General features: G+C 38.4%; 1 protein-coding gene across 8 annotated transcripts in view; it reads right to left on the reverse strand.

The window, feature by feature from the left end:
- ST3GAL3 (ST3 beta-galactoside alpha-2,3-sialyltransferase 3) overlaps positions 1 to 23970 on the reverse strand; it is a 197136-nt gene that overhangs the window by 116458 nt on the left and 56708 nt on the right. For all 8 annotated transcript variants that reach the window (XM_065673551.1, XM_065673557.1, XM_065673553.1 and 5 more), the window contains one exon: positions 7784 to 7876. In XM_065673551.1, coding sequence (XP_065529623.1) covers positions 7784 to 7876 — 93 coding nt within the window. The remainder of the gene's footprint in view (positions 1 to 7783; positions 7877 to 23970) is intronic.

The raw sequence follows: 23970 nt of genomic DNA on the forward strand, positions 1-23970 counted from the left end.
CACAAGCTACTTTCACAGCTCAAATTAACAAAATAAGCCACTTCAGTGTACTTCAAAATGAGATGAACATTATACATGTAATTAGAAGATGACATTCCCGCTACTATCAATGATTAATTCAGCATATATATACAATGTTATAGATCTTAAAAATTAAAGAGATAATACCTAGTGCACCTGAAGAGACTGCAAAATATGCAGCAGATGAATTACGCTACAACCAGGGAATAGTTTTGAATTCCCATAGCAATCCTCACTGGCAAACTCATTATCCAGCCGATTTCTTCAGTGAGCTCTCACAGACCACATGAAGCTCCAATCCTTTGGCTTCCTCTGCTTTCCTTAAATAGTTAATCACAAAGGAAGCAGCCGTCACCTGCGCTGACAGTCTCTAAGCCCTGTCACTTCAGTGCAAGCCCATGCTGGGTACGGCAGTGATTCACAGGCACTGAGACAGCCAAACATTAATAAAGTCAGTTTTAAGCAGAGGGTTAAAAATTCTCTTTTAAATTATTTTTTTCTGAATATCTAAGTAACAAAGTAGGAAAGTGTGGAACAGAAAGATGCTCTTGTGTGCTTATTATAAGAGGCACAGCTTCCTGGAAGGCATTATGGAAACAAATGGGGAAGTATTTCAGATGAGAGGACCACATTTTTAAATTATCCTGACTCTTACTAAAGCCTTTTCTAAAGCTCCAGTTCCACCTGAAGCCCCTATCCCCCATTTACATGTAAGAATGTGGAAGGTTTTTTTCCCTAAAGTATAAGAGCTGCATAAACTATACCTGCAAGACAGCAATGGCAAAGAAATATGTGCCAAGCTCAAGTATCAGGGAGACAGAAGTCTACCCTGTACAGCCTAGGGAAAGGCCTTCTGGAGCTGTTCCAGCTATGCCCAACTGGCTTGTGGAAGTGAAGACACACACCGGAGTCCATGACCTACAGTATCAAGGGAGAACTAAACATCAGGATTAAAAAAAAAAAAAACACAGAAGAATGACTTGAGAGAAAGGCACTGAAATTTCTATGGCCACCATAAATCTGTGTCATGCATCCTCTGCTGATATCAAAGCTTAACAAATACTTTATTTACAAAGAAACGATTCACCATGAAAATATAAACCCAGAAGAGTTTACAGAAGAGCTGCTTTTCCTCAAAGTGGAGAGCAGGCTGCAGTACTGAAAAATAAGATAAAAGGGAAAAAAGACTGTGAAAAAAAAATGCCAATTGCTAATTGATAGAAAGTTTGCACTAGAATAATCAAACAAACCAAACTGATCTTGTTTCTGAACTGACTTAAAGGAGTTTGAGATTCATATAAGGCTATTTCTTAGCACCAATTGACCAGACAGGGATGTCTACAATCATTTCCTTGGTGCTAAAAATACTCTTATGTATGTGAACCACAAATGTTAAATTCACTATTTTGGTCACACCACGTATAGATCTGTTGCATTTTGAACTTCCTCTTTCCCCCTTATTCTGAAATCCTTTCAGATACTCTTCATCTTTCTTTAATACTTCTTTGCCATGCTCTTTTATCAAACTGATACTCCCAAGTCTGCAGGCTGCAGACTCTCTCTCTCTATTTACCGCCTCCTCCCTCCAATTTCTGCTATTAGCTGCCAACTTACAAGAGCTTGTGGTTGGAAAACTGTCAGTAGCTGAACTGTCCCGAGCTGGCATGTCAGCCACAAACTGTGGGCAGAGGTCTGCCTTGTCATTTGATAAAGAATAGGGCATAGAACGAACTGTACACAGGCAGCATCATTTCCAAAGCAAGGCCAGACACACAGGAGACTGCAGTGTTACCACTGCAAACACAAGTTAGTGCCTTCTACAAAAAGGTCAAGGCATTAGCTCCAAACTTATAGGTGACCTCAGATCAACTAAAAATAGTCCAATTCATTGAACATAGTAGTCCAATTCACTGACCTACTGATGCCATTTTACGCTTGTATTTTCTTTGTATCATTCCAAAACTAGTAACCATACTTCAGGCACTTTGATTCATTACTTACTGCTGGGAGAGTTGCAAGGGGCAGAATTGTACTGCCCTGGAAAGTGAAAAATTAGGTAACTCCTTCATTTACAGTGAGCAGCAGACGCAAGCCCAGCTAGGCAGCTCCTACAGTGAGATATAGTACTGAGATCATGTATCCATGCCTCCGGAGCCACTATCTTGATTCAGATTACAACATGCTTTTCTGAAGCTACGCCAGTTTGACTTTAAGGCATAATAGTTAAAAAACTCAGAAGCAAACAAAACAATACACAGGCATGGGGACAACGGATTAGACCAAATGTCCATTTTGCCCAATTCCTGATGTCTGTGTCCATTGGCCAATACTTCAGTAAAAAGTCTAAGAAATGGGCAATATTTGATGCTACACTCTGCCCTCAACATCCATTTAGGTTCCAGCCTTGTGTAACTCTGAGATTTCCATGCCTGTTTCTAAATATTTACGGTCAATAGAATCTGACTGTAAGTATTTTTCTTTTTCTTCTTTTTTTTTTTCTCTTTTTTCTTTTTTAATCTTTTGTCCATTCTGGAATTCATTCTCGGAAAAACGTAACTGGAAGTAGCATGAAATAGCACTTCTCCTTATTTTAAACCTGGTGCACAATATTTACATTTAAGACTTCCAAATCTTGTACTGAGAGAAGCAATCACTTAAACGTCCTCTCCATGCCATTCACTTCTGCTTGCTCTACCTCATATTGGAAACTCCATGTCTATTCAGTCTGAGCATAGAAATAGCTCCATGGTTTTGTCTAGTCTTTATTACCACTTATACATACCTAATTATTCTAGATCTGTTTTAAAATTACTTTAAGAGAATTAGATGTGCTATTGATGATAGAGGCATGGGAATTTAACAGTGTCATAATATATTCTTGGGGTTGAGGGGAGTAGGGTTCGTATTTATCCCTTAATACATCCACAGTCTTTTAGCCATCATTGATCAGTAAGTCACAGAACCATCCACAGTAATTCCAAGATCTCCTTCTTAATTTGCAAGGAGGGCATAACTAAGTCCACCAACAGGTATATGCTGTCAGATTAAGCTTCTCAACAAACACTACCTTACATCTATGAGGACTGAGTTTGGCCTGCTATTTTGTAGCCCCATTACTTAGCACTGTGAGATCCCTCTGACATTCCTCACAGTCAGCTTTTGATCGTGTGACCTGGAAAAATGTGTCAGTGCTTTATTATTCATCCTCCATCCCAGACAGTTTATGAGCACTTGGAAAAGCAGAGATCCCAGCACACATTCTTTGCGGGACTCATGGGGTAATGTCCCTGTAACTGTCTAGTCTTTTATTTTTTCCATACAGTTTCCAGTCTTTACCTAGTCACTACCTAACCACTACAGAATTAAACCAGCTTAATTTCCCAAAAGTCTATGAAACACTAAGTGTTTGGTTGGCTTTTCTGGTTATTTGGTTCAGGTTTTTTAAAAAGAAATCCAGGCATAGTATATTAGCTTGATCACCTTTATCAAATGCTCATCCAGTCAGTCATTCAAACAGCATGAGCAAATTTACAGTGTAGGGCTTCCTGCTGCAGAAGACAACTTGACTCCTCTCTATCATCGCCTTTATTCCTGTCAATGGACACTAATCCTATTCTTTTTTTCAAGTTTCTACTGAGATGCCTAATACAGAAACCAGGCTCGCTACTAGTCTACAGTTTCCCCAGACACTCCATGGGCCCCTCTTGAAAAGCCTGACACGTTTACTGCTTTTCATTCTTCCATTCTAAGGCCAAATTAAGCAATGATTATACACAACGTGTGTAACTCAGCAACTTCACCACTGAGTTCTTCACAAAGTGAGAACTTTTTCCTAGCAATTCATTGTGCCTACTTGTTCCAAAACGTCAACCTTCTGTCAGCTTTCCCTAGCCTGCCCCCCAGAAAGGAAGGCTCCATGTGGGAACTGTTCCGAAGTGAACAGCAATGCAAATAACTTCTCTGCTATGGCTTTACCTTCCCTTAGCCCACATGTAATATTATGACCATCTATCAGCCCATTGGGATCTCTGGCAGGCCTTCTGCTTTTGACAGTTAGACAAAAAGCTTTAATTTTTTAAAATGTCTTTATAAAGTTGTTCCTCAACATTTTTTTTGGCCTACCTCATTATGGTTTATATTTAACTTGCCAAAGCTAATGCTCTTTCCTATTCCCCTCATTTGGATACAACTCCTGCTTCAGAAAGATGACTTATTTCTAGGAGCATTGTTTACTTAAGTGTTTCAGCCAGTCCTTGTTCATTTTTGTGGCTTTCTTCAATCTCCTATTCCCCTCCCTTCTTGGACTTTCACCATTAAAACTGGCCACAGTATTCTAGAAGTCTTAGGTTGTGGGGTTTTGGGGGGGGTTGGGGTTTTTAATTTTAAGTCAGTACTCTACACAGAATTTCCCAATTTATGTGCTTACATGTGAAGCTGAAATAGCGTTTCAGCTACAATATTTTGTTGAGATTACAAGAAGCTTTCTCTGTGTCTGTTTCCAAGACGGTTTTCTATCATAAAGATATAATCTGCATTTGTTCCTCCCAGATGTTTTATTTCATTTTGGCTGTATTAACACATAATTTGTTGGACTGAGGACATTTAAATCAGGCAATCCAGATTGTTCTCTATAAGTAATCAGTCCTTTATTTAGTACTCTCCAATAAGTGCATTGTCTGCACACTTAACCTAGGATTTTTTCCAGCTAGGATTACTGATGAAGGCATTGCTAGAATGAGAACTGACCAACTGAGGACCTCATGATAAAAAAAAGCCCTTTTAGTACATCCTTACCAGCAAACACATTTGAGATTTCTCAGGGCATTGCTCTTCAATCTGTTCCCTTGTGCTTGGTAAAGTCTGAACTCACATTTTTACCATTAAAGAAGCACTTACCAAGAAGAATTACATCCTCTGAAAAATATTTATTCTATCTCAACTATTTCCATCATATTTTGCCTATTTACATTTAAAATTGCACTAAAAAGTCAGGAACCTTTAGAATGGGAAAACATTTATTCATTTTATTCATGCTTGAAAACAGCCAAACCGACTTTATCCAAATAATAAAAAAAAAAAAAACAACAAAACCACACACTTTATGGCAAAGACCAAGTCTGAAAAATGTCAGACATAGAGATGATGCTTTCCTAACAATGTGAGCAACTGAAACCAAAAGCCAGAATAAAAGAAATTGTGCAGCTTAAGCCTTACATCAACACGTAAGCTAATTTGACTAAGTGTTCTAAATACATTAAATGCTAATACGTGGCTTGGTAATATTAACTTTGCATAACTCTTGGAGACTAAGAGAAGCTTCAGAAGAGAAAGAATCTTAAATGTAACATGGAATTCTTTGCAGAACTACTGGTCTGCCAGTCTTAACACCAATCCTAGGTAAAATAATGAAATGCACAACACTGAATTAAATTAATAAAGAATTAAAGGACATCCCGGAAAAGACTGTCAACCTTAATAATGTTTAGGGTTCATGTTAGAGAAGCAACTGACTATAAAACCCCTTTAGAACCATGAATATTAATTTTTAAATGTAAGAATAAGACAACCACCACCTAGTTAGACTAAGGCCAAGTTACAACCTGTTTGTATGGTCTTAGTTCAATGCAGCTAGCTACTGGGAGATGACTGAACAGTGATCTGTAAGTAGGTACTGAGGAAGAGAATAAGTAACACCTCAGTCTCCAGCTGGCTTCTTGAAGCCAAAGTCTTAAATATATTTTAAATTAAAGACTAATATTTTTGCAATAATGCATTTATCCATAGGAATATTTTAGGACATTGTTACGAGATTCTCCATTAACTGAAATCTTTAAATCAAGCTAACTAGTCTGTGATCCATGATGAATTTACTGAAAGAAAATATTTTGTCCTGCATCATGAAACAAATCAGCACAGAATCATAGAATCATAGAATAGGTAGGGTTGGAAAGGACCTCAAGATCATCTAGTTCCAGCCCCCCTGCCATAGGCAGGGACACCTCACACTAAACCATCTCACCCAAGGCTTCATCCAACCTGGCTTTGAACACTGCCAGGGATGGAGCACTCACAACCCCCCTGGGCAACCCATTCCAGTGCCTCACCACCCTAACAGGAAAGAATTTCCTCCTTATATTCAATCTAAACTTCCCCTGTTTAAGTTTGAACCCGTTACCCCTTGTCCTGTCACTACAGTCCCTAATGAAAAGACCCTCCCCAGCATCCCTATAGGCCCCCTTCAGATACTGGAAGCCTTCTCTTCTCCAGGCTGAACAGCCTAAGGGACTATTAATGTGTTGAGGTTTTTTCTGGCCTTAATAACTGTACTAAACAGTCCTCCTTCTTCAGCATATATAATTTACCTCTGCAGAATCAATATATACCAACAGCCATGCCTTGAAAAGGACAATTAGGATTCAGCTGTATACAGAAAGGAAGGCTTTAGCTTCAGACATTTTACCACAGATTACCTTATATTCCTCTCCTGTACTATTTACATTTAGCATGTACACAAACACATTTAAAAGCACTCAAAGTTCTTAAAAGAAGAGGACGATAATGTATCAACCTTCAGTTCTAGTATTTATTTATATTCTACCCAGAGTTTCACAATTCACAGATTATATTGATAATTTGTTTTGTTTACAGTGGTGATGGAGAACATGTTCTCAACACTTAGCGTTTTGTTTTTAAGACCTAGCTGTAATATCTGCTGTGTACAAGGCAACGTCAGGTTTTTATTTTTAAAGTTTGCAGATACCATGCTTGTAAAAAAAAAAAAACAAAAAAAAAAAACAAACCCAAAACCAAAGAGAAAAGATATCAACAATTTCAGGCTTGGCCTGAAGGCCATGGTCACTCAATCTAATCTCTATATGCAAGTCATGGAAATTCCTTCATCAAAAGAAGTAAAATACATCTTCTAGAAAAGTACCAGCTGTGTTAAGAAGTCCACAACCTCATTTGCTAAAGAGGTCACTGCACTAGAACATCTTTGCACATGCATTAGAAGCTTGTACAAAGGTCATAATAATCATTTGGTCAAATTTTCCATTTGATGAACCAAACTGAGATCCTTGAGCTTCAACAGTGTAATGTTCTTGCCAATCTATCTTCTGGACTGTCTTCCAGCAATCTTACAAACTCCTTGAAATGCAGAAGCCCCACTGGACACCAAAGTTACAAGCCAAATTTAAAGGCAAGTTTTGGTTGATCTCTTATGATTACATTCCTCATTTCTGAGAGCTATCAAACAGTACTGCAACTAGCTAACAATAACTTCTCAAAACAGTAAGATGCACAACTTGTTAATAACATGTTTTAAACTCTTTGGAAAACACTACCTCAAAGTCTCCAGGCACCAGATGGATACTTCACACTCTTCTCCCAAATACAGAAAGACCGCACTTTACTACTCCAGATAATTTAATCCGTCCCTTCATGACAGAAGCTTCTCAAGGACTGCATCACCTGGCACCAGCAGGGAGCTTGACCATACATCTGTATCACGCACTAACAATTTGTTTTATTATTCAACACACAGAACTCCACTCTGAGCAAGCTCTTAGTCAGACTGACATCCAATTAAGCCATTGCCACTGACCACTCAAAGAGTCCAGTTTTTCAACACTGGTCTCCCCTTGAACCAATCAAGTGATAGAGCATTGACACTTTTCAAGACCACCTCTGCAGATCACCCACCCTGAAGGATGAGAAGACATTGGGGAAGAGAGGAAAAAAACCCAGGAAAGTAATTACTTACTTTGGGAAGATGACAGTCATGAGCGCTGATGCATAACCAGGCTTGCACATTCCCTCTGAGAAATTTGCATACTTTGATGCCAATTCTGGAGGCCTGTGAAAAAAAAAGTAAAGAGTCAGAACTCTGCTGGCTACGAACTGGCTTTTGCAATCATCATATTTTTTTTCTTCTGACTTCTACGAAAAACAGCTGTGAGGAATAATAGTAAACACAGACAGGTATTTATTTGTTGCAATATAGCATCACAGGAGAATAACAAGCAAAGGATTAAACAAATAAAAGGTTAAAGATAAAAAAGATAATAAAACAAAGGATTAACAAATAATGGGTTAAAGATATCTATCTGAAATACACTTTGAGTGAGATGAGAAAGCATAGAATGGTTTGAGTTGGAAGGGACCTTGAAGATCATCTAATTCCAACCTCCCTGCCATGGGCAGGGATCTAAGGGATGAGCACCTAGAAGTTTTAATTCCAAAGACTTGCGTTTGTGTTCTGCCTCAGTCAGGATTCTCTTTAGAAACAGGGAAAGGAAGGAAAGGCCTATTGCTGACAAAAAGGGTTTTAATACCAAAATGCATCTTCTTCTGATCTAGGCAAAAGGGACAGCAGGGTGTACAGACCACAGCTTGTTGCAGCATTTCAGATATGAAGAAATACGGGAAATCTTCATCTTTATCAAATAAACTTAAGTGTTACTGGATTTTTATTGTTTAAGCAACATACAGAAACCCCTAATACCGAAATCTTCAAAAACAAGTAGAAAGCAACTGGAATTTATCTGCAGCCACCACGTAGTGAGTCATTGCTGGCAAACTTGTATAACTATTTCAACAGCAGGCCTTTCTCAAATGACCTCAGTGGTCACACAAAATATCTTGTGCCACAAACACAGGCATTTCTCTCTTTTCTGATTTAATGGCGCTTTCATTATCAAATTAAAATGTCACTCAGATGCCCATCATGGTGTTTCTGCAAAAGAATAGTAGGCTGAAACCCTCATGCCTTGGACTCGCACAGAATGCCAATCAGAACCGCATACTGATGGTGGAGCTGTCAATTACAAAACCCACAAAGAGTCAGAGCTGCTAAAGCCTGAGGGGCCGAGCTGTTAACGTTTCTTGGATGTGATGAAGTTCATGATCCAGAGTGCCAGAGGCAGAACGCTTCTCATAAGCCAAATGTATCTGCCATCATTCAACATTTGCTCATCTCCCTTCTTCTAGCCACATATTGAGTCAGCAGGCTACACAGATCTAGAATTCAGCACCTGTATTTTAAACCCATCTAGGGACACATTTTAATTTCTTTGTATTAGACATTACAAACTGTCGTTGCCAGTATGCTTACAATAATAAGCCTGTAATAGGTATAACTCAAAGCCAAGCATTAAGGCTAAAGCTGCATACAGCCTTGCTGTACACCACTCACCGAGTGAAGCTAACCAAGCTATCATCATTTTAGACATATATATTCACTTTGTGGGCTTTTTTTTCCCTCCAGATTTACACATCTCACAATTACATAAACGAGACTGCAAAACATCCTGCATGAAGCACCCCATGGAGAGCTACACCTTTTTCAAACAAAGCCAGCTTTGTAAAATCATACTGCTGTTTGTAGGTACACATCTCTGTAACAAAACCAAGTGTACAGAACTGAAATGTATGAATAAGCATCTCCTTTGTATTTGATTACAAGGTACACACTACATACCTGCATATATTGCTGCTTCTTTGATTATGTTTCTTATTTCCACGTGGAAGAAGTAGTCTTAGTGAAGGTACAGTCTGCCTTTAAAGGCAACCTAACAAATTACCAAAGCACGGTGCACAGCATTGCAAGAGTTTACCTTTGAGTCTCATTTGTAATCCTGAATGCTGCTTACAACAGAACTATGCACCAAACCAAACATTACTTTCTTAGTGCTTCACTAGTAAAGAGCTTCATCTTGCTAGCTCCATTACTGTGCCTGGAATCCAAGGCTATGCTGATCACACAGCAAGCTGCTGCGGTAAGCCAGCCAGGGCTATTGTGACTGTTAGGACACAAAGAGACAAATCCCCTCTACATCATCCAGGTCCAAGCGCATTATTTCAGCTCCCGATTCTCATGCTCCTATAGTTACAGTGAAAGCACCAATTGGGTTGAGGTAGTTAAAGAGCTAGTGGAGACAGCAGAAAAGGATATAATTACATTACACTGTGCATCCTTAAATTTTGCTCGGATTTCATGCAGGAAAACCTCACTAAGACAATAAATTTATCCAGAATAAATTAGGGAAATAATTCATAGTCAGTAACTGTAAACATCTGCAGTTTTTAAACAAGTGCCTGAATGAGGGTGAAGTTAAAAGGAAGTAATGGGCTTATTCCACTAGAAAGAAAATGCACTGTTGCTTTTTCTTCTGACTTTTCTTCTGTGAGACTAGCACGCATCCTGAATTCTTAAGATTTTCTGTGCTTCGCTACACTGTTATGTGGACAGCAAGCTTAAAATTTCACAATTTGGATAAGTTAAAAATCCAGCTGCTTTCAGAGGATTTAGAAAAAGTAACAAGATTGGTCCTTCTGCTTGCATTTGGCAGATGTGTGTCTTCTTTTAATCTCAAATATGAAAATGACACCATGGTTAATTCCTTCATCATGTCTTGATCCGGGACAACATGTCACCCTCAAAGGACTGGAATGTAAAACTATTTTTAAAAAGAAATTAGTAATACAAACCCAGAGTTTTGACTTACAAAAAAAGTAAAAAATGTCCACAACTAAGCTCATGTGATGGAGTATTACAAAATCTGCTATAAGAGACAAATTTTGCCACTTTGCCTTCCCCGTGGAATTTAAATAGTGCATTATAAACATTGGAAAACTTCATCCGCTTGAGATCATCTTATCTGAGGACTGTGATTTCCTTCAAAACTACAGGACTGCTCCAAACAAGACACTAACGAAGACACAACCAGAGTGGTTAAAGCATTTACATTTTAACTAATATCAAGATGCCACAGATCTTTGCACTGTTTTTGTTTTATACATCACTTACAGCTTCCGGTCCTCAATTTGCTTTTTCATATCTCATAAGCTTGTAAAGCAACAAATCGCATTTGAGGGGGGGAAAAACTGACATAAAACCATAAACTATCCCTCCTTCCCCAACTGGCAAGAACTTGTATTAAAGAGATGGATCAGAAAGTAAGTGCCCCATCAACTCTTCCCCTTCATTATAGACTGTCAGCCTCACAGCAAATACTACCAGTTCAATTAAAGGCACAGGAGGACACCTTTAGCAGGTCTGATGATGCAGCTTTTTTACTCTCCTTCAGTTACTGCTGTTCAGTCATTGCCAACAGCAGTTTTCATGTATATAGTACTCAATTCCCATACACTAATAACAGCTATAAATACTAAAATGTATTTGCACATCTGACTTTATATGAAGAGTCATGATGCATCATGTCATTTTGACAGGTGGGATCTCCTTAAGTGCAAGACACTATGGAAACAAGATGAGCTGATGAACCCTTGGCCTTCGTACATGGCTGGAACCCCATGTTCAACAAGAGCACAGCAACTCTTGATTACAGCTGTGTTAGAAGTTTCTGAATTGGTTCAAGAATTACACAGCCTGATCATGTGATATTTGTTATTTTTTTAGTTCCAGCTGAGGAAAAACTAAACAAATGAAAGGAATGAGGAGAGAGAAAGAAGAGGAAAACAGAATGCTTACACTGAAAGAGACAGGAAATGCATCTATCACACTATGGCCAGCTAAAGAGATGTAAATATTTTCAAATGTTACTTCAGTATGTAAGCAAATTCCTCAAGGAGGTTGTATGACCAAATACAAGAAAATACAGCCCAAACCCTTCTTTCTAAAAACATATGGATATGATGCATGCTAAAAAATGTCCTGTTCTGCCTCTCCACCAAGAATTGTGGCTTCTCATAAAATTAATTTCTTAACAGCGAAGATAATCAACACATACTTTATTTATTTGGACTACTCAAGAACACCAGCTGAAGGAGATTAGGTTACATTAAACTGGCCTGGGAAAACAAAGTTTTAAAGACATTCCACCCAAACCCATGACACACCTCCATAGCCCTGAATGAAGGCACAATGCGAAATCGATGATCCCTTTTAGGAAATGCACACTAGACAGAGGGGCATTGGCAGCTGAAGACCACTAGCACTGGCAATGCCATTCACCCTTTGTGAAATGTCACCTTTGCACACACCGAAGAGGTTTCCACCACGAAAAAGGCACAAGGATCCTACTTCCTGAACAAATTCCATTCCTGGTCTTTGGCATACTAGGAATTAGATCACTGGGAAGAAGAACGAATTTCAGATTAGTCTCACCAGTGCTAAATACATAAACATCGTAAGAAATACAGCTGTGATTTCTCTATCAGAATTGACTCTAGCACTGTACCATCTCTGGTCGTCCACAGAATTCAACAACCCTGCCTGGAGCTTCTCAGTTAATAACCTTTCATCAAATAATAAAAAAGTGTTGGGATCTCTGTGGATAAAAGAAAAAAAAACCCTAAGTTTTCAAGCTAGAAAGGTTTTGTTTGTCTTAAGTAAATAAACAAAATGCTGAGTTTATAAAACCAGATTCAAAGGATGCAGATTAAAAAAAGTCCAAGAAAAGTCCATGGCACATTTTGCATGTGACCTCATGCTGCATACTCCTCCAAGAATTGAGTAATACCCCTTTATCTGATCTCTTTGGTTTCTATAAGCTTTCCCCATTTTTAAAGATTTCTGTTTCTGTTACATCTTACCTTTGAGACTAGTAGCACAAAGAATTGTACTCAAATACACACAGACAAGGAGTAAAGAAAACAGCCCACTTGAGGGTTTGTTTGTGTTTTTAAAGAAACATGGAAAGGAGAAAACAACTGGCTGAAATACCAATTGTTAAACAAAAAGCATGAAATACAGAAAATTTATTTTCACAGAAGGCAGCCATTTAGCGAAGAAATAATAAAAAAAAATCAAAATATGGAGATTACTGCTCCCTGAGTTTTCAATTACTTTAAAACTTTTAACTTAATAATGAAGTAACTTGCTGGCAACCAACATAAATCCTGAAAGCACATTATTGGACTTTAATCTATTCTAGTTTCCATAGATCCAAAATTACTGATTTCCATCCTCAGTAATAAGTATCAACATTCTGGTTTTAAAGACATGAGACTAGGATGACCCAGTGGAGGATAGTCCCTTTTTGGAGATGGGACTCAGCAGTCAATGAAAACTCTTGACGGTCAACTGGGATTCCTACCTGAACTGCTTTCTGAAAGAACTGTCTAAAGAATGTCTAAATAAACTCTATTTCCCCAGAGTCAGAAATTATAGTGCTCCTAATATTAGAACATGTAATTCTCAACATTTGCAAAGATTAAATGCTACGATTCTCTGTTTAAGAGAGAATTACAGTGTTAGCGCAATGGCCATAAAAAGTGACTCAATTAAAAGTCTGATGGGAAATAAAACGCTAACCTATCACATCCAGTTTTGACCAAAGGAATGCAAAAAGATAAATTGAAATGTCATAATTTTGTTGCTGTAACCCTTAGGTATTCATCACTAACCCTCATCTGTTACATCTACAAACAGACAATGCTTTCTTTGGATCGGGAACTGTGTTTTTCCATTTGTAGCGTAATGAATCCAGCAGTGTAGGTCCAGAAGAGACAAACAAGTGCTAAAGAGATGAGAAGAAATAATTCAACCCAATCACAACCTAGGAACCCTTTGCTCAGGCTAGTAGGAATCAACACATCTGAAACCAAAGATACTTCCTCAAAGCCTATAGCTGTGGGTAAAAAAAAAAACAACACAGTTTGACTAAGAGTTCCTGAAGCATCCTAGCCAAAATTACAGTTTTATGCCTGTGGATACTACAGTTTAGTAGATTTGAATGTCAAAATCCACTGCTTAGCCATTTAGTTTTAAATGCCAAATGAGAAAATCAGTTACACTAAGGAACTGATTTTAATCACCACATCTTCCTTCTGAAAAATTTACTTAATTTCATTGCAGAACATAGGCTATGGAACACTCCATTTCAGTGTTTAGCTGGGTTTGACAGCACACTAGCATAACAGAATGCTATGGAAAAAGATCAGCAGTGATTTATTATTCACTATTTCCCATATTATCAGAACATCAACCAAATTATCCTAAAGACAGTAAAACACTGACAGAAGGAAGCACTTCTTTCATATAATATGCAGTTAATTGGTAGATTTCTTTATGTCAGTTGCTATAGAAGCCAGATGTATAGATGGGATTGAAAGCTATTAAGAGGTCTAACAGCATCCACAATGCTTCCTTCCACAACCCCTTCCTTTGGAAGGAATACCAAAGCTTCCTCTCCTTGGAAGCTGGAGACCGACACTGGAGCAAGAATTGCTTCACACTGGTGTACTTTTCTTCCTTCCCTTAACAATTCTAGGGAGCACTTTGAGACAAGACGCTGAGGCAGGTGAATCAAAGGCTTCTGGTCATTTTTATCTTCCTGCAAAGGAAGTTCAACCCTTTCTGTTGCAGTAGCAGATCTATTGTACAGGTAGCTGGCAGGGACCAAACTTTAGGGGAATAAATCCTACTTGGAAAACTCTCTCTCACTACCTGATAGCAAATCTTTAACCAGAACAGTTCACGACACCTTCCCTTTTCAATTCCTTTGGTAACTTTGCAGGGGTAAAGGGGGATAAAGGTTCCCCTTTAACCATTTCTTAGGAAGATCTGAGCAGCCTAGGAAAGAATAACAACATAACTCCTCTCGACCGAAGAAAAAGACTCTGGATATGGTAAGGGCTTTTTTTTTTTTTTCTTCTTTTTTTCCTTTATTTCTGAGCTGGACTAAAATTGAGAGGAAAACAACAGTGGTTAGCGAATAAATTGCTTTAGATGGTACATAGAGGTGACCTCACAATTGGGGAATGTGGTTTAACAGAAGTTTTACAAAACACTGTATATAGTCATGAGGCTCTGAATCTTTCTCACTCTTCTTACTGAAGTACTAACCCCCAAAAAAGCTATCTTCACTGACCCATACTGGAGACAGATATCATGAACTGAAATAGACATCAACTAGTCTAGTAAGTAACATACTGAAGTCTTAGGAAGAGGAAGGCTACATATTGGAAGGAAAATGTTTCCTTCAGGAACCTTGCTGTAAACATAGAACATAACCTTGACCTGGAGGAACCCTTGCAAATACTGTGACTAAATCTGCCCTCGCAAAACTAACAAAAATCCAAACTGCTTTAGGGTAAATAATTAAGGATAGCCAGAACTGTTCAAGCCACCCAGATCAAAAAATGTCTCCTGTTTACTCCATACATTGTTCTAGTGAATGCCTTCTGCTTACATAACTTTTTTTCACTTCAAAGAGGAGCTGCTGTCTGAAAAGGCCATCCAACCAACTTCCAAACTGCCATAGGTAACCACAATGACTCAGAGAACAGAATAAAGTTTGTCTCAAAGAACTTAACAGCCCAATTATTCAGACTTTCCTTCACCTTATATCACCCTTAACTTCACTGAACATCAGTACTACATGAGAATGAGGTTATTCATGGCTCTCCAGAAAAGAAATAAGTGGTATTCTAAGATGTTTGGTGCATAGGCTAAAGGAGAGTGCCAAGGCTGACAACTGAAATAGGTTTCACTTTTCAACAAGACAAATCCTATTCTCTCCTCCTTGTTAATTCATCTAAATAGCAACGCTTCACAAAAATTACTGGAGTTCAATGATAAAATAGACCAGAGAGACCTTGACACGCTTGTGAGGTGGGCTGATGCCAACCTTATGAACTTTAACCAAGCCAAGTGCAGGGTCCTACACCTGGGTCGGAGCAATCCCAGGCATAGCTACAGGTTGGGCAGAGAAGAGATTCAGAGCGGCCCTGCAGAGAAGGACTTGGGGGTGTTGGTTGATGAGAAAATGAACATGAGCCAGCTTCAGTGTGTGCTCGCAGACCAGAAAGCCAACCGTATCCTGGGCTGCATCAAAAGGAGTGTGACCTGCAGGTTGAGGGAGGTGATCCTGCCCCTCTACTCTGCTCTTGTGAGACCTCACCTGGAGTATTGTGTGCAGTTCTGGTGTCCTCAACATAAAAAGGACATGGAACTGTTTGAACAAGTCCAAAGGAGGGCCACGAGGATGATCAGGGGACTGGAGCACCTCCCGTATGAAGACAGGCTGAGAAAGTTGAGGCTGTTCAGCCTGGAGAAGAGAAGGCTGCCTGGAGACCTCATAGCAGCCTTCCAGTATCTGGAAGGGGCCTATAGGGATGCTGCGGATGGACTACTCGTTAGGGACTGTAGTGACAGGACAAGGGGTAACGGGTTAAAACTTAAACAGGGGAAGTTTAGATTGGCTATGAGGAAGAAATTCTTTCCTGTTAGGGTGGTGAGGCACTGGAATGGGTTGCCCAGAGAAGCTGTGAATGCTCCATCCCTGGCAGTGCTCAAGGCCAGGTTGGATAGAGCCTTGGTTGAGATGGTTTAGTGTGAGGTGTCCCTGCCCATGGCAGGGGGGTTGGAACTAGATGATCTTAAGGTCCTTTCCAACCCAAACCATTCTGTGATTCTATGATTCTAAAATAGAGCTTTGAATACTGAACAGATTGGGGTCTCTGACTCAAACATTCAAATGACATAACCACCTTCGAGGATTTCTGCATTTAATGATGGAAAAAAGGGTCACTAAAAGACAACAAAAAGGAGCAGGAGGAAGGCACTTAATGTTTTGCAGCTGTACAGGACACCACTCACATTTTTTCAGGTCTTCAAGATAACCCTTTTCTAATGAGCCAGGGAGAAGATACTTCTAAGTAGGAATTAAAAGATCTGAAATCAAGCAGAAGTATCCAAACACTTTCAATATGCAAATCAAAAACATTTTGTTTGTTGGCTTTTCAGTTTATCCTTCTTAAACAAGCCAGAACAGATTGCATAGCAGACAATGAAGAAACAGTACATACATGTTGTCAGTTTCCTGCCCCTCCCTTTGTGGTACTGATTCTCGTCGCTGAGAGCAAGACTGGGGCTGCAGCAAGTGTCAGAAGTAGCATTTCTGCCTGTTTTCATTTCTACTTTGAGCCCAGAAAGAATCACACAGGCTTCTGTGTAATATAAGAGTACAAAGTATTTAATAAAACTTAATTTAATTGTTTGGTTTCCTCACAAAACAACTGAGAAAACCTCTGAGCCTCACAATTGAATTAAAACATCCATAACCTCAAAAACATCTTACAGCAACAACAGCTACAGAACTCCCACCCTGACATGGCACATCAGATGCAGCTGTAAGTATCCTTCCTGCTGCAAAGTAGCCTCCATCATGTTTTGTTCACTGCAGTGGGCATCACACAACACCGGCTCTCCCACCAGCCCCTGTCAGGTCCTTTAGTGGTGGAGATTTGTCAAGATGTCAGGGATGTCACACTTCCTCAAGGAAAAAGCTTATTCAAATTTTATCACCTTAATCAAACCTTACCTTGTCCTTCACTCCTAGAACAACTTCACACAGTAAAATAAAGAGATTTTTATTAAGCAAGACCTACTGTCAGGTTTCCAGTCATAAGACTTGGAATAAAACAAGTAAAATAAAACCCACTTCTGATTGTATTTATCAGGGTTCCTTCAATCTCACTCACCAGAGTTCCTTTAACTTATCACCTCTGTAGAAAGCTAAAAGATTGTGGTTTCACAGCGTGTCACTACCTGGCAGATCACCAACCTCTCTTCTGATAGGCAATTCCTCTCAAGCACAGCAATAAGGCTTCCTGCCTTCTTTTAGCATAAATGAAATATTGTTTTCTTACACCTAATAGACCATTAAAAGTTTTAATTAAATGAATTCAATAAAAATTATTAAAAGCAAAAGATGTTAATAGTATGTGTTGGTTTTACTGTCCTTCCCCAACATACAAGAAATCTGTATGCGTGTGTTTCACCAAACTCTTTCCTGCCTTGACAACCTACTACATATTATTAAAATTTATAAATGGCATTCTTAGCACATACAGACAAGCAAAGCCTTCACGTCTCTGGTCACATTACAGCAGTGTGGAAGACAAATTTAGAGGCAGTCTGAGTAATGTGAGCTGTCTCTTCCCATACACCCCATTTACGAAACCTCCTCACAGCCAGCTACAGAAAAATATAAATTAGGAGCTGACAAGTAAGCTGTGTCTAGATACTACAGCACGAGCGTTCTTCAGAGTGACATGTTTCAGAGGCAGTCTTGATACATAGCTTAACATTCCCTTGCTGGAATACATTTGATTTCCATTCAACCATTGGATGAGGATTCCCTAAAACATTTCAAAGGGGAAACAGAAGGGAAGTAGATTTCTCTTTGGAAGTGGAACCATGCTGGCCTGCGATAAGGGATCTTTGTCAAGCCAGGTAGGCGCAGAAGAGCTGATGTTTGGTGATCACACACATGCCTCTATGATTTCCAACAGAGGGGACTCTTGCATCAGTTTAATGATAAACTCACAACCGCTTTGATTCAGGATAGGCAGCAAGAAAATCACCTGTTTCCACAGCAAGAAAATCACCTGTTTCCACAACGTGTGCATGACAAGTATCAAGAATACAATGATGAACGTTAGTGTTTGGCCAATTACAATTAAAATGAGATTAATTTCTTTAATGGTCTTAATGCAGTATCTCTGACCTCTTTAACTGAAGCTCTGGGAATGATCTATGCTTACATAGCCCAATCCATTCAATTTTCATAAGTTATTCAGAGAGCAAGAAGGTTTTCATAGGAGGACATTCAGTAACTAGAAATTTAACAAGCTTACCAGTGCAGAAGCTGGCCAAAACTAAAGCAATTTATCTCTGAGTTTCAGAACAGTTTTCTAAAGGAAGAACATTAAGCGTGGCTTTTTATATGCTCTTTTCCCAAGAGGATAAAGCAACAGGAGGGCCCCATGTAATTTATGAGCTTACAGATAATCCTTGAATTGGGTTTTGCTACTAAAGTAAATTTAGCCTTCTGTGAATGCAACAACTGTAAAAATTAATGCTCAAACAACAGTAAATACAAACTTGTAAAGTTAACTAGTTGTAACTATATCCACCCCAGGAAAACAAACATACATTTAATTAGGTTAATGCTACCGTCATGAAGAACTACAGCAAAGTAAGTGTTCCACCTTACAGATATGGAGTGGAAAAAAGAACTGAGTCTTTTCTTTATAGACTTACCAGGTTTTATGCAACTAATCTGGCTGGCTAAAGAGCACAAGATGTACAAACCCAGTCCTAAGAGGAACATATCAAAAAAGAAATCAAATCTCACGCATACCAGGCACTTTCATGGACATTCACTTAGAGAACAAGCCCATCTAACAAAAAGTGCTTTCTATTTAATATGCACAATAATTGGAAGTATATGTATTACTTTTTATTTTCCCCACTTTTTTTTCCTCTTTCTTTTTTTGATGGAAACTCATATTGGCCATTATGTTATTGTGCTCAGTGGCCATTATGCTATTGTGCTCAGAATCAAAAACGGGTTGAAAAGCTTATGAGTCATTCCTTTTTGCTTTTAAAATATTTGTACATCTACTTTCTGCCAAGAATATGGAGAACTCCTGGTGTCTGAAGATTAATATAAATCTCTAGCAGTCCAAAAAGTCTTCAGCTACTTCTTCAGAAATTCTTGCAAGCACATCCAGACATACCAATCCTAAAGCACATAAACCCAGGTACCTCTGCATGAATTTTTGTTGTCAATATTAAGGAAAGCACTTTTTCTCCTCACCCAAACAGAACAAAACTCCATGTATCTACTGAACATTTCTTCCTCTTCTATAAATACATTATCACTGTTTTCCCTTATACTTTTGGTTAAACTGTTTTTCCATGAACATTTCTTTCTTATGAAACTAGACTTGTTGTGGCAAACAGTATAAAACTGCTCTAAACAATACCCAGCTATTCGTATTTTTCACTTTACATTCTTTTCCCACATGGTTTGGTTCATAATTACTTCCAGCTTCAGGAAATGGGCCCTTTTAAAAGCACCAAACAGAAGTTTTTGACTTTGTTTGTATTTAACAAATCAAGTAATGAAACAGTTCTAAGTAGCCAGTAATTCTGACTTCTGCAGTCTTTATCTTCTTCATCAACTAAATTGTGTCTAACAGAAGAATCCCAAAGCTAGGTAACAGAGACTCATGTGAGAAGTCCTTAAAAGAATTCCAAAGGATCAAAATGGAAAAAAACTAAAATGAGCTCAGAAGAGTAAAACAAAAAACGTGGATCATAGTTACACCCCACCCAAACGTGGGAGGTTTGATGGATGAACAACAAACAGCTCAGTAATTGAATCGCTGTGAATAGCTAGGGTTCATATTTGAAGTACTCAAACAATTAGTATAGATTGGAAGAGATTAGGTAGAAGGACACGAATTAAAAGTCAAAGAAAAATCTGAAAGAGAAATAAATAACCAACTGCCAGGAGAATACCAATGTCAAAGTATGCTAAGTCTCAAAATAATCTTTCAGAAAAAGCTTCAGGACACTCTTGCTTGTGATGGTCGGAATCCCTCCACTTAGCCCATGAGACACACTCTTACTCCTGTCTAAGCAGGATGGGAGATCATTGAGATTTCTCACTTCTTCCCCCTCCCCCCAGGATCACAGGAATACAAGAAGATAAATGGGAAGGAAGACAGGGCAGAAAGAAACCCCACAGCAGCAGGCACAGGGAAAGTCCAGCATTCCAACACGTTTATTGCTTATTTTTACAGTGCTTAATGGCAAAGTACCACACATAGACACAAACAGTTTCAAAGAAACCTCCCACCCCAGAAACAAAATAAGGGGAAGGGGCTCTCCTTCAGTTCTTCATTATTAAAGCTCTGAAATAAAGAAATTTCAACAAACAGAAGTAACCCAATCTGTGTGTTTCCTTAGCACAACCTCCCTCCATTTTTACAGTCTTTTCAAAGTCTAGATCAAGTTTCGTTTGAGTTTGAAGGGTGAAGGTTATTATTTCTGGCTTCTTTCCCTCCACCCTCACACTCCCCCACCCTCCCCAAAGACAAATTGAGTCTTTTTTTGTCTTTTCTTTAAAAGCAAAGTTTGAAATTATTATCAATATTCAAAAAAATCTTTGTTGCACCTCCCATATCTGCTCTATAATATTGGAAAAAACATGTAAATCATGAACCACAGCATCACAAAATGTCTAGCAGAGCATAGAGCCCACAGGAAAAGATATTCCTCCTTTTAAGTACTGCCTAAAAATTTCCAAAGTGCACAAATAAATATATACTACATATTGTATAAATATAGTGTATTAACTATGTTAGTAGTATGCTATTGTGGTCAACCATACTGATCTTATAGCCTTTCTAAGTGAGAGGGGTAGCAATTTTTTTTGCCTGTTTTTACCTTTTTCTCAAGTTAACACATAATACCCACTTTATCTTTTTGTTTAGGTGAAGAATTATTTCAGTAAGCTTAAGCACATCTTCTAACATCTTCAAAACTTTATGGAGGGACTGGTCAAAGCCAAACCCTGGGATGCTTATCCCATCATTCATCAACTGAGATTTTAACATCCAAGGCTTTGAGCTGACTGTGGCAGGAGGTGAAAAGATCCACCATCACACAAGGGGAGCTCGTTTATGTCCGTTGTTTAAAAGCATCAAACCACTAATATAACTGCTAAAATACCTTTGAAAATAGCTTTTGAAGGATGAGTTTGAAACAATGATAAAAGTAGCAGTCAATAGCTTCCATCTCACTGAGTAAATGGAATGCCAAGGAGAGCATGGAAAACTAGTATAGAAACATGGTGGTAACAACATGAGAGAGAGGCCCCCAAATCATATGAATTATTACAAAAAAGGAGCTTTCCACATGTGGAAGACAAGTTCATCTACACTTGTAACCTGCCAAGCATACTCAGAGTAATCATTAAGGTCACTAACCCAGCTTTCACAGTGTAGTAAGTGACAGAATAAAGAATGACCATGCAACCCGCAACTGGACCCACTAAATATGCATTAAGATACAGTTATTAACTTTAATAGAATTACACATATAAAGATAATTAATTATAAAGATAATTAGCTACATGATCATATGTTGATCCTCCTACAGAGATCTCATGTAATTCAAAGTAAACAGATTCTGCGCAAAGAATGATTCAGAATTTGTAGTGAATGAGACTCATCTTTCTAGGACCTGGCCAGCCTCAAAGAACTACTACAGTATAAACATTTAATAATAAAAATAATAAAAGCATGCAACCCTTTGCCAAGCACAGATGCTACAAAGTGACTGCAAATCTTGGCATTTGGTGGCACCTAGTAATCCACTAGCTGAGTCACTAATGTGATTGATGGCCTATTGACCCCTCCAGGAATTAAGACCTCTAAATTGTACTATATATTTTGTGTAAGTGTTTTTCTTACACAACCAGTAAATGTTGGATTTTATTCTTAAAGATTTTAAAACAGTCTGTGGCTCTGCTGCTTGGGAAACCTCTTTACCTGGTAGAACTGATTGAACTGGCCTGTTTCTGTACTTTGTGTATATTTAGCGTTGGTATTCTAATTTTTTTGATGATGCTATGGTTGCTACAAGCATAAATAAAAGATAAACTTCTCTTGCAATAGGTCTTTTTCACTAATCTGGTCTTGAGGAGCCCTAGGTCTCATTTTGACTAAAGAAGCAACTTCATTAACTATGTTGCCTACAGATGTCCTCAGCTTTTCACTCACCCTGTATTTCATTAGTAATCCCCACCCGGATAACATCCTACTTTTTAAAAGTTAAAAGGATAACCTAAGCACAGGCTGTAGAGAGGAAGCATCTTCCTTCTTGATACTTTTCTTTCTGACAAGCTCAGAGCAACAAGATCTCTGGTCAGAACTGGTCATTTCCACATAGCCTCTGCACAATATCTTTAGAAATGGCCATTCCCTTCCAGGTGAAGTTTCTGGGCATACCACCCTCCCTAATACTGTAGTAAAGTATGCATCACACATACAGTTCCCACAGAAAACACTTATCAAGTGCTTCTGACAGATTTTTCTTTACAAAATGAACAAATATGGTTTCGTTACCATTTCCCTGAACTCAAAGAGAGCCAGTGAACTGAATCATTTCATAGTTGTATCTACAACAGGATGTATTATACCTGAATAACATGCCCTGAGCATCTACGGAGTAGAAGACACTATTCATGTAATACACGAAAAATTAAAGATGCAAAGGTAAATGGGCACATTACTGTTTATTTGGACAAATAGTTCCTTCTTATAACATCATTTAGAATGCAAGTAGGAGCACTCTAAAGTTTTAATGCAGACCTACCTTTGCAGAAAATGTTAGTTCTCCAGGTCATTAGTTTAAATGACAAACAGTAACAGCCAGGAACAGATTTTGAGCAAATGAAAGATAAAGGGAAAAAAGAAAAAAGAGAGACAAACCTAACTGTTGCCCCAAGTGCTTCAAGTCACATATGATTCTCACATGCTGTGAATTAAGTGAACCCTATGAAGTTATGATCTATGGCAAAATTCCACCAGAACGATTATATCACAACAGATGTAATTAAATTATTTCTGCCAATAAAGTCATCAGTGCAGAACATATTATACCCCTTTCAACTCTAAGCAGGTTTTTTATAACCAGACAATACTTTTACAATGGTACTATCTTGACTGAGTTGCAGAAACTCTTTTTAACCTCTAAGTTTCCCTGGATTCATTGTGTACTTAGAAAAAGTATTTGGTACCTTGACTATACACACTGAACTTGTGGAACAGCAGCAAATTCCTGTCACCCATTTTTCATTCAAAATTTATTTATTATATTTTATGGTATTTTCAGCTTTTTTCCTGGCTTCCCTGTTACTGAAAAAAAAGAAATCATATGATAATTCAGACTGGAAGGGAACACTATAGGTCATCAGGTCTGTTCTCAAAGCAGGGACACTTTACTTCCACAGGATAAACAAGCAAGCAAACAAACAGAAAAATAACAAAATATAAAGGAAAACAAAAAACCCCAAACAACCTAGAACCAACAAAAGACAATTACAGTAAAACAAACAAACAAACGAGTTATTTCACCTATGTATAACACTTGCTTTCTTTGCTCCTTAACCTAATAGTATTTAT

This window comes from Lathamus discolor, chromosome 3, assembly GCF_037157495.1.
Source record: "Lathamus discolor isolate bLatDis1 chromosome 3, bLatDis1.hap1, whole genome shotgun sequence".
Lineage (NCBI taxonomy): Eukaryota > Metazoa > Chordata > Aves > Psittaciformes > Psittacidae > Lathamus > Lathamus discolor.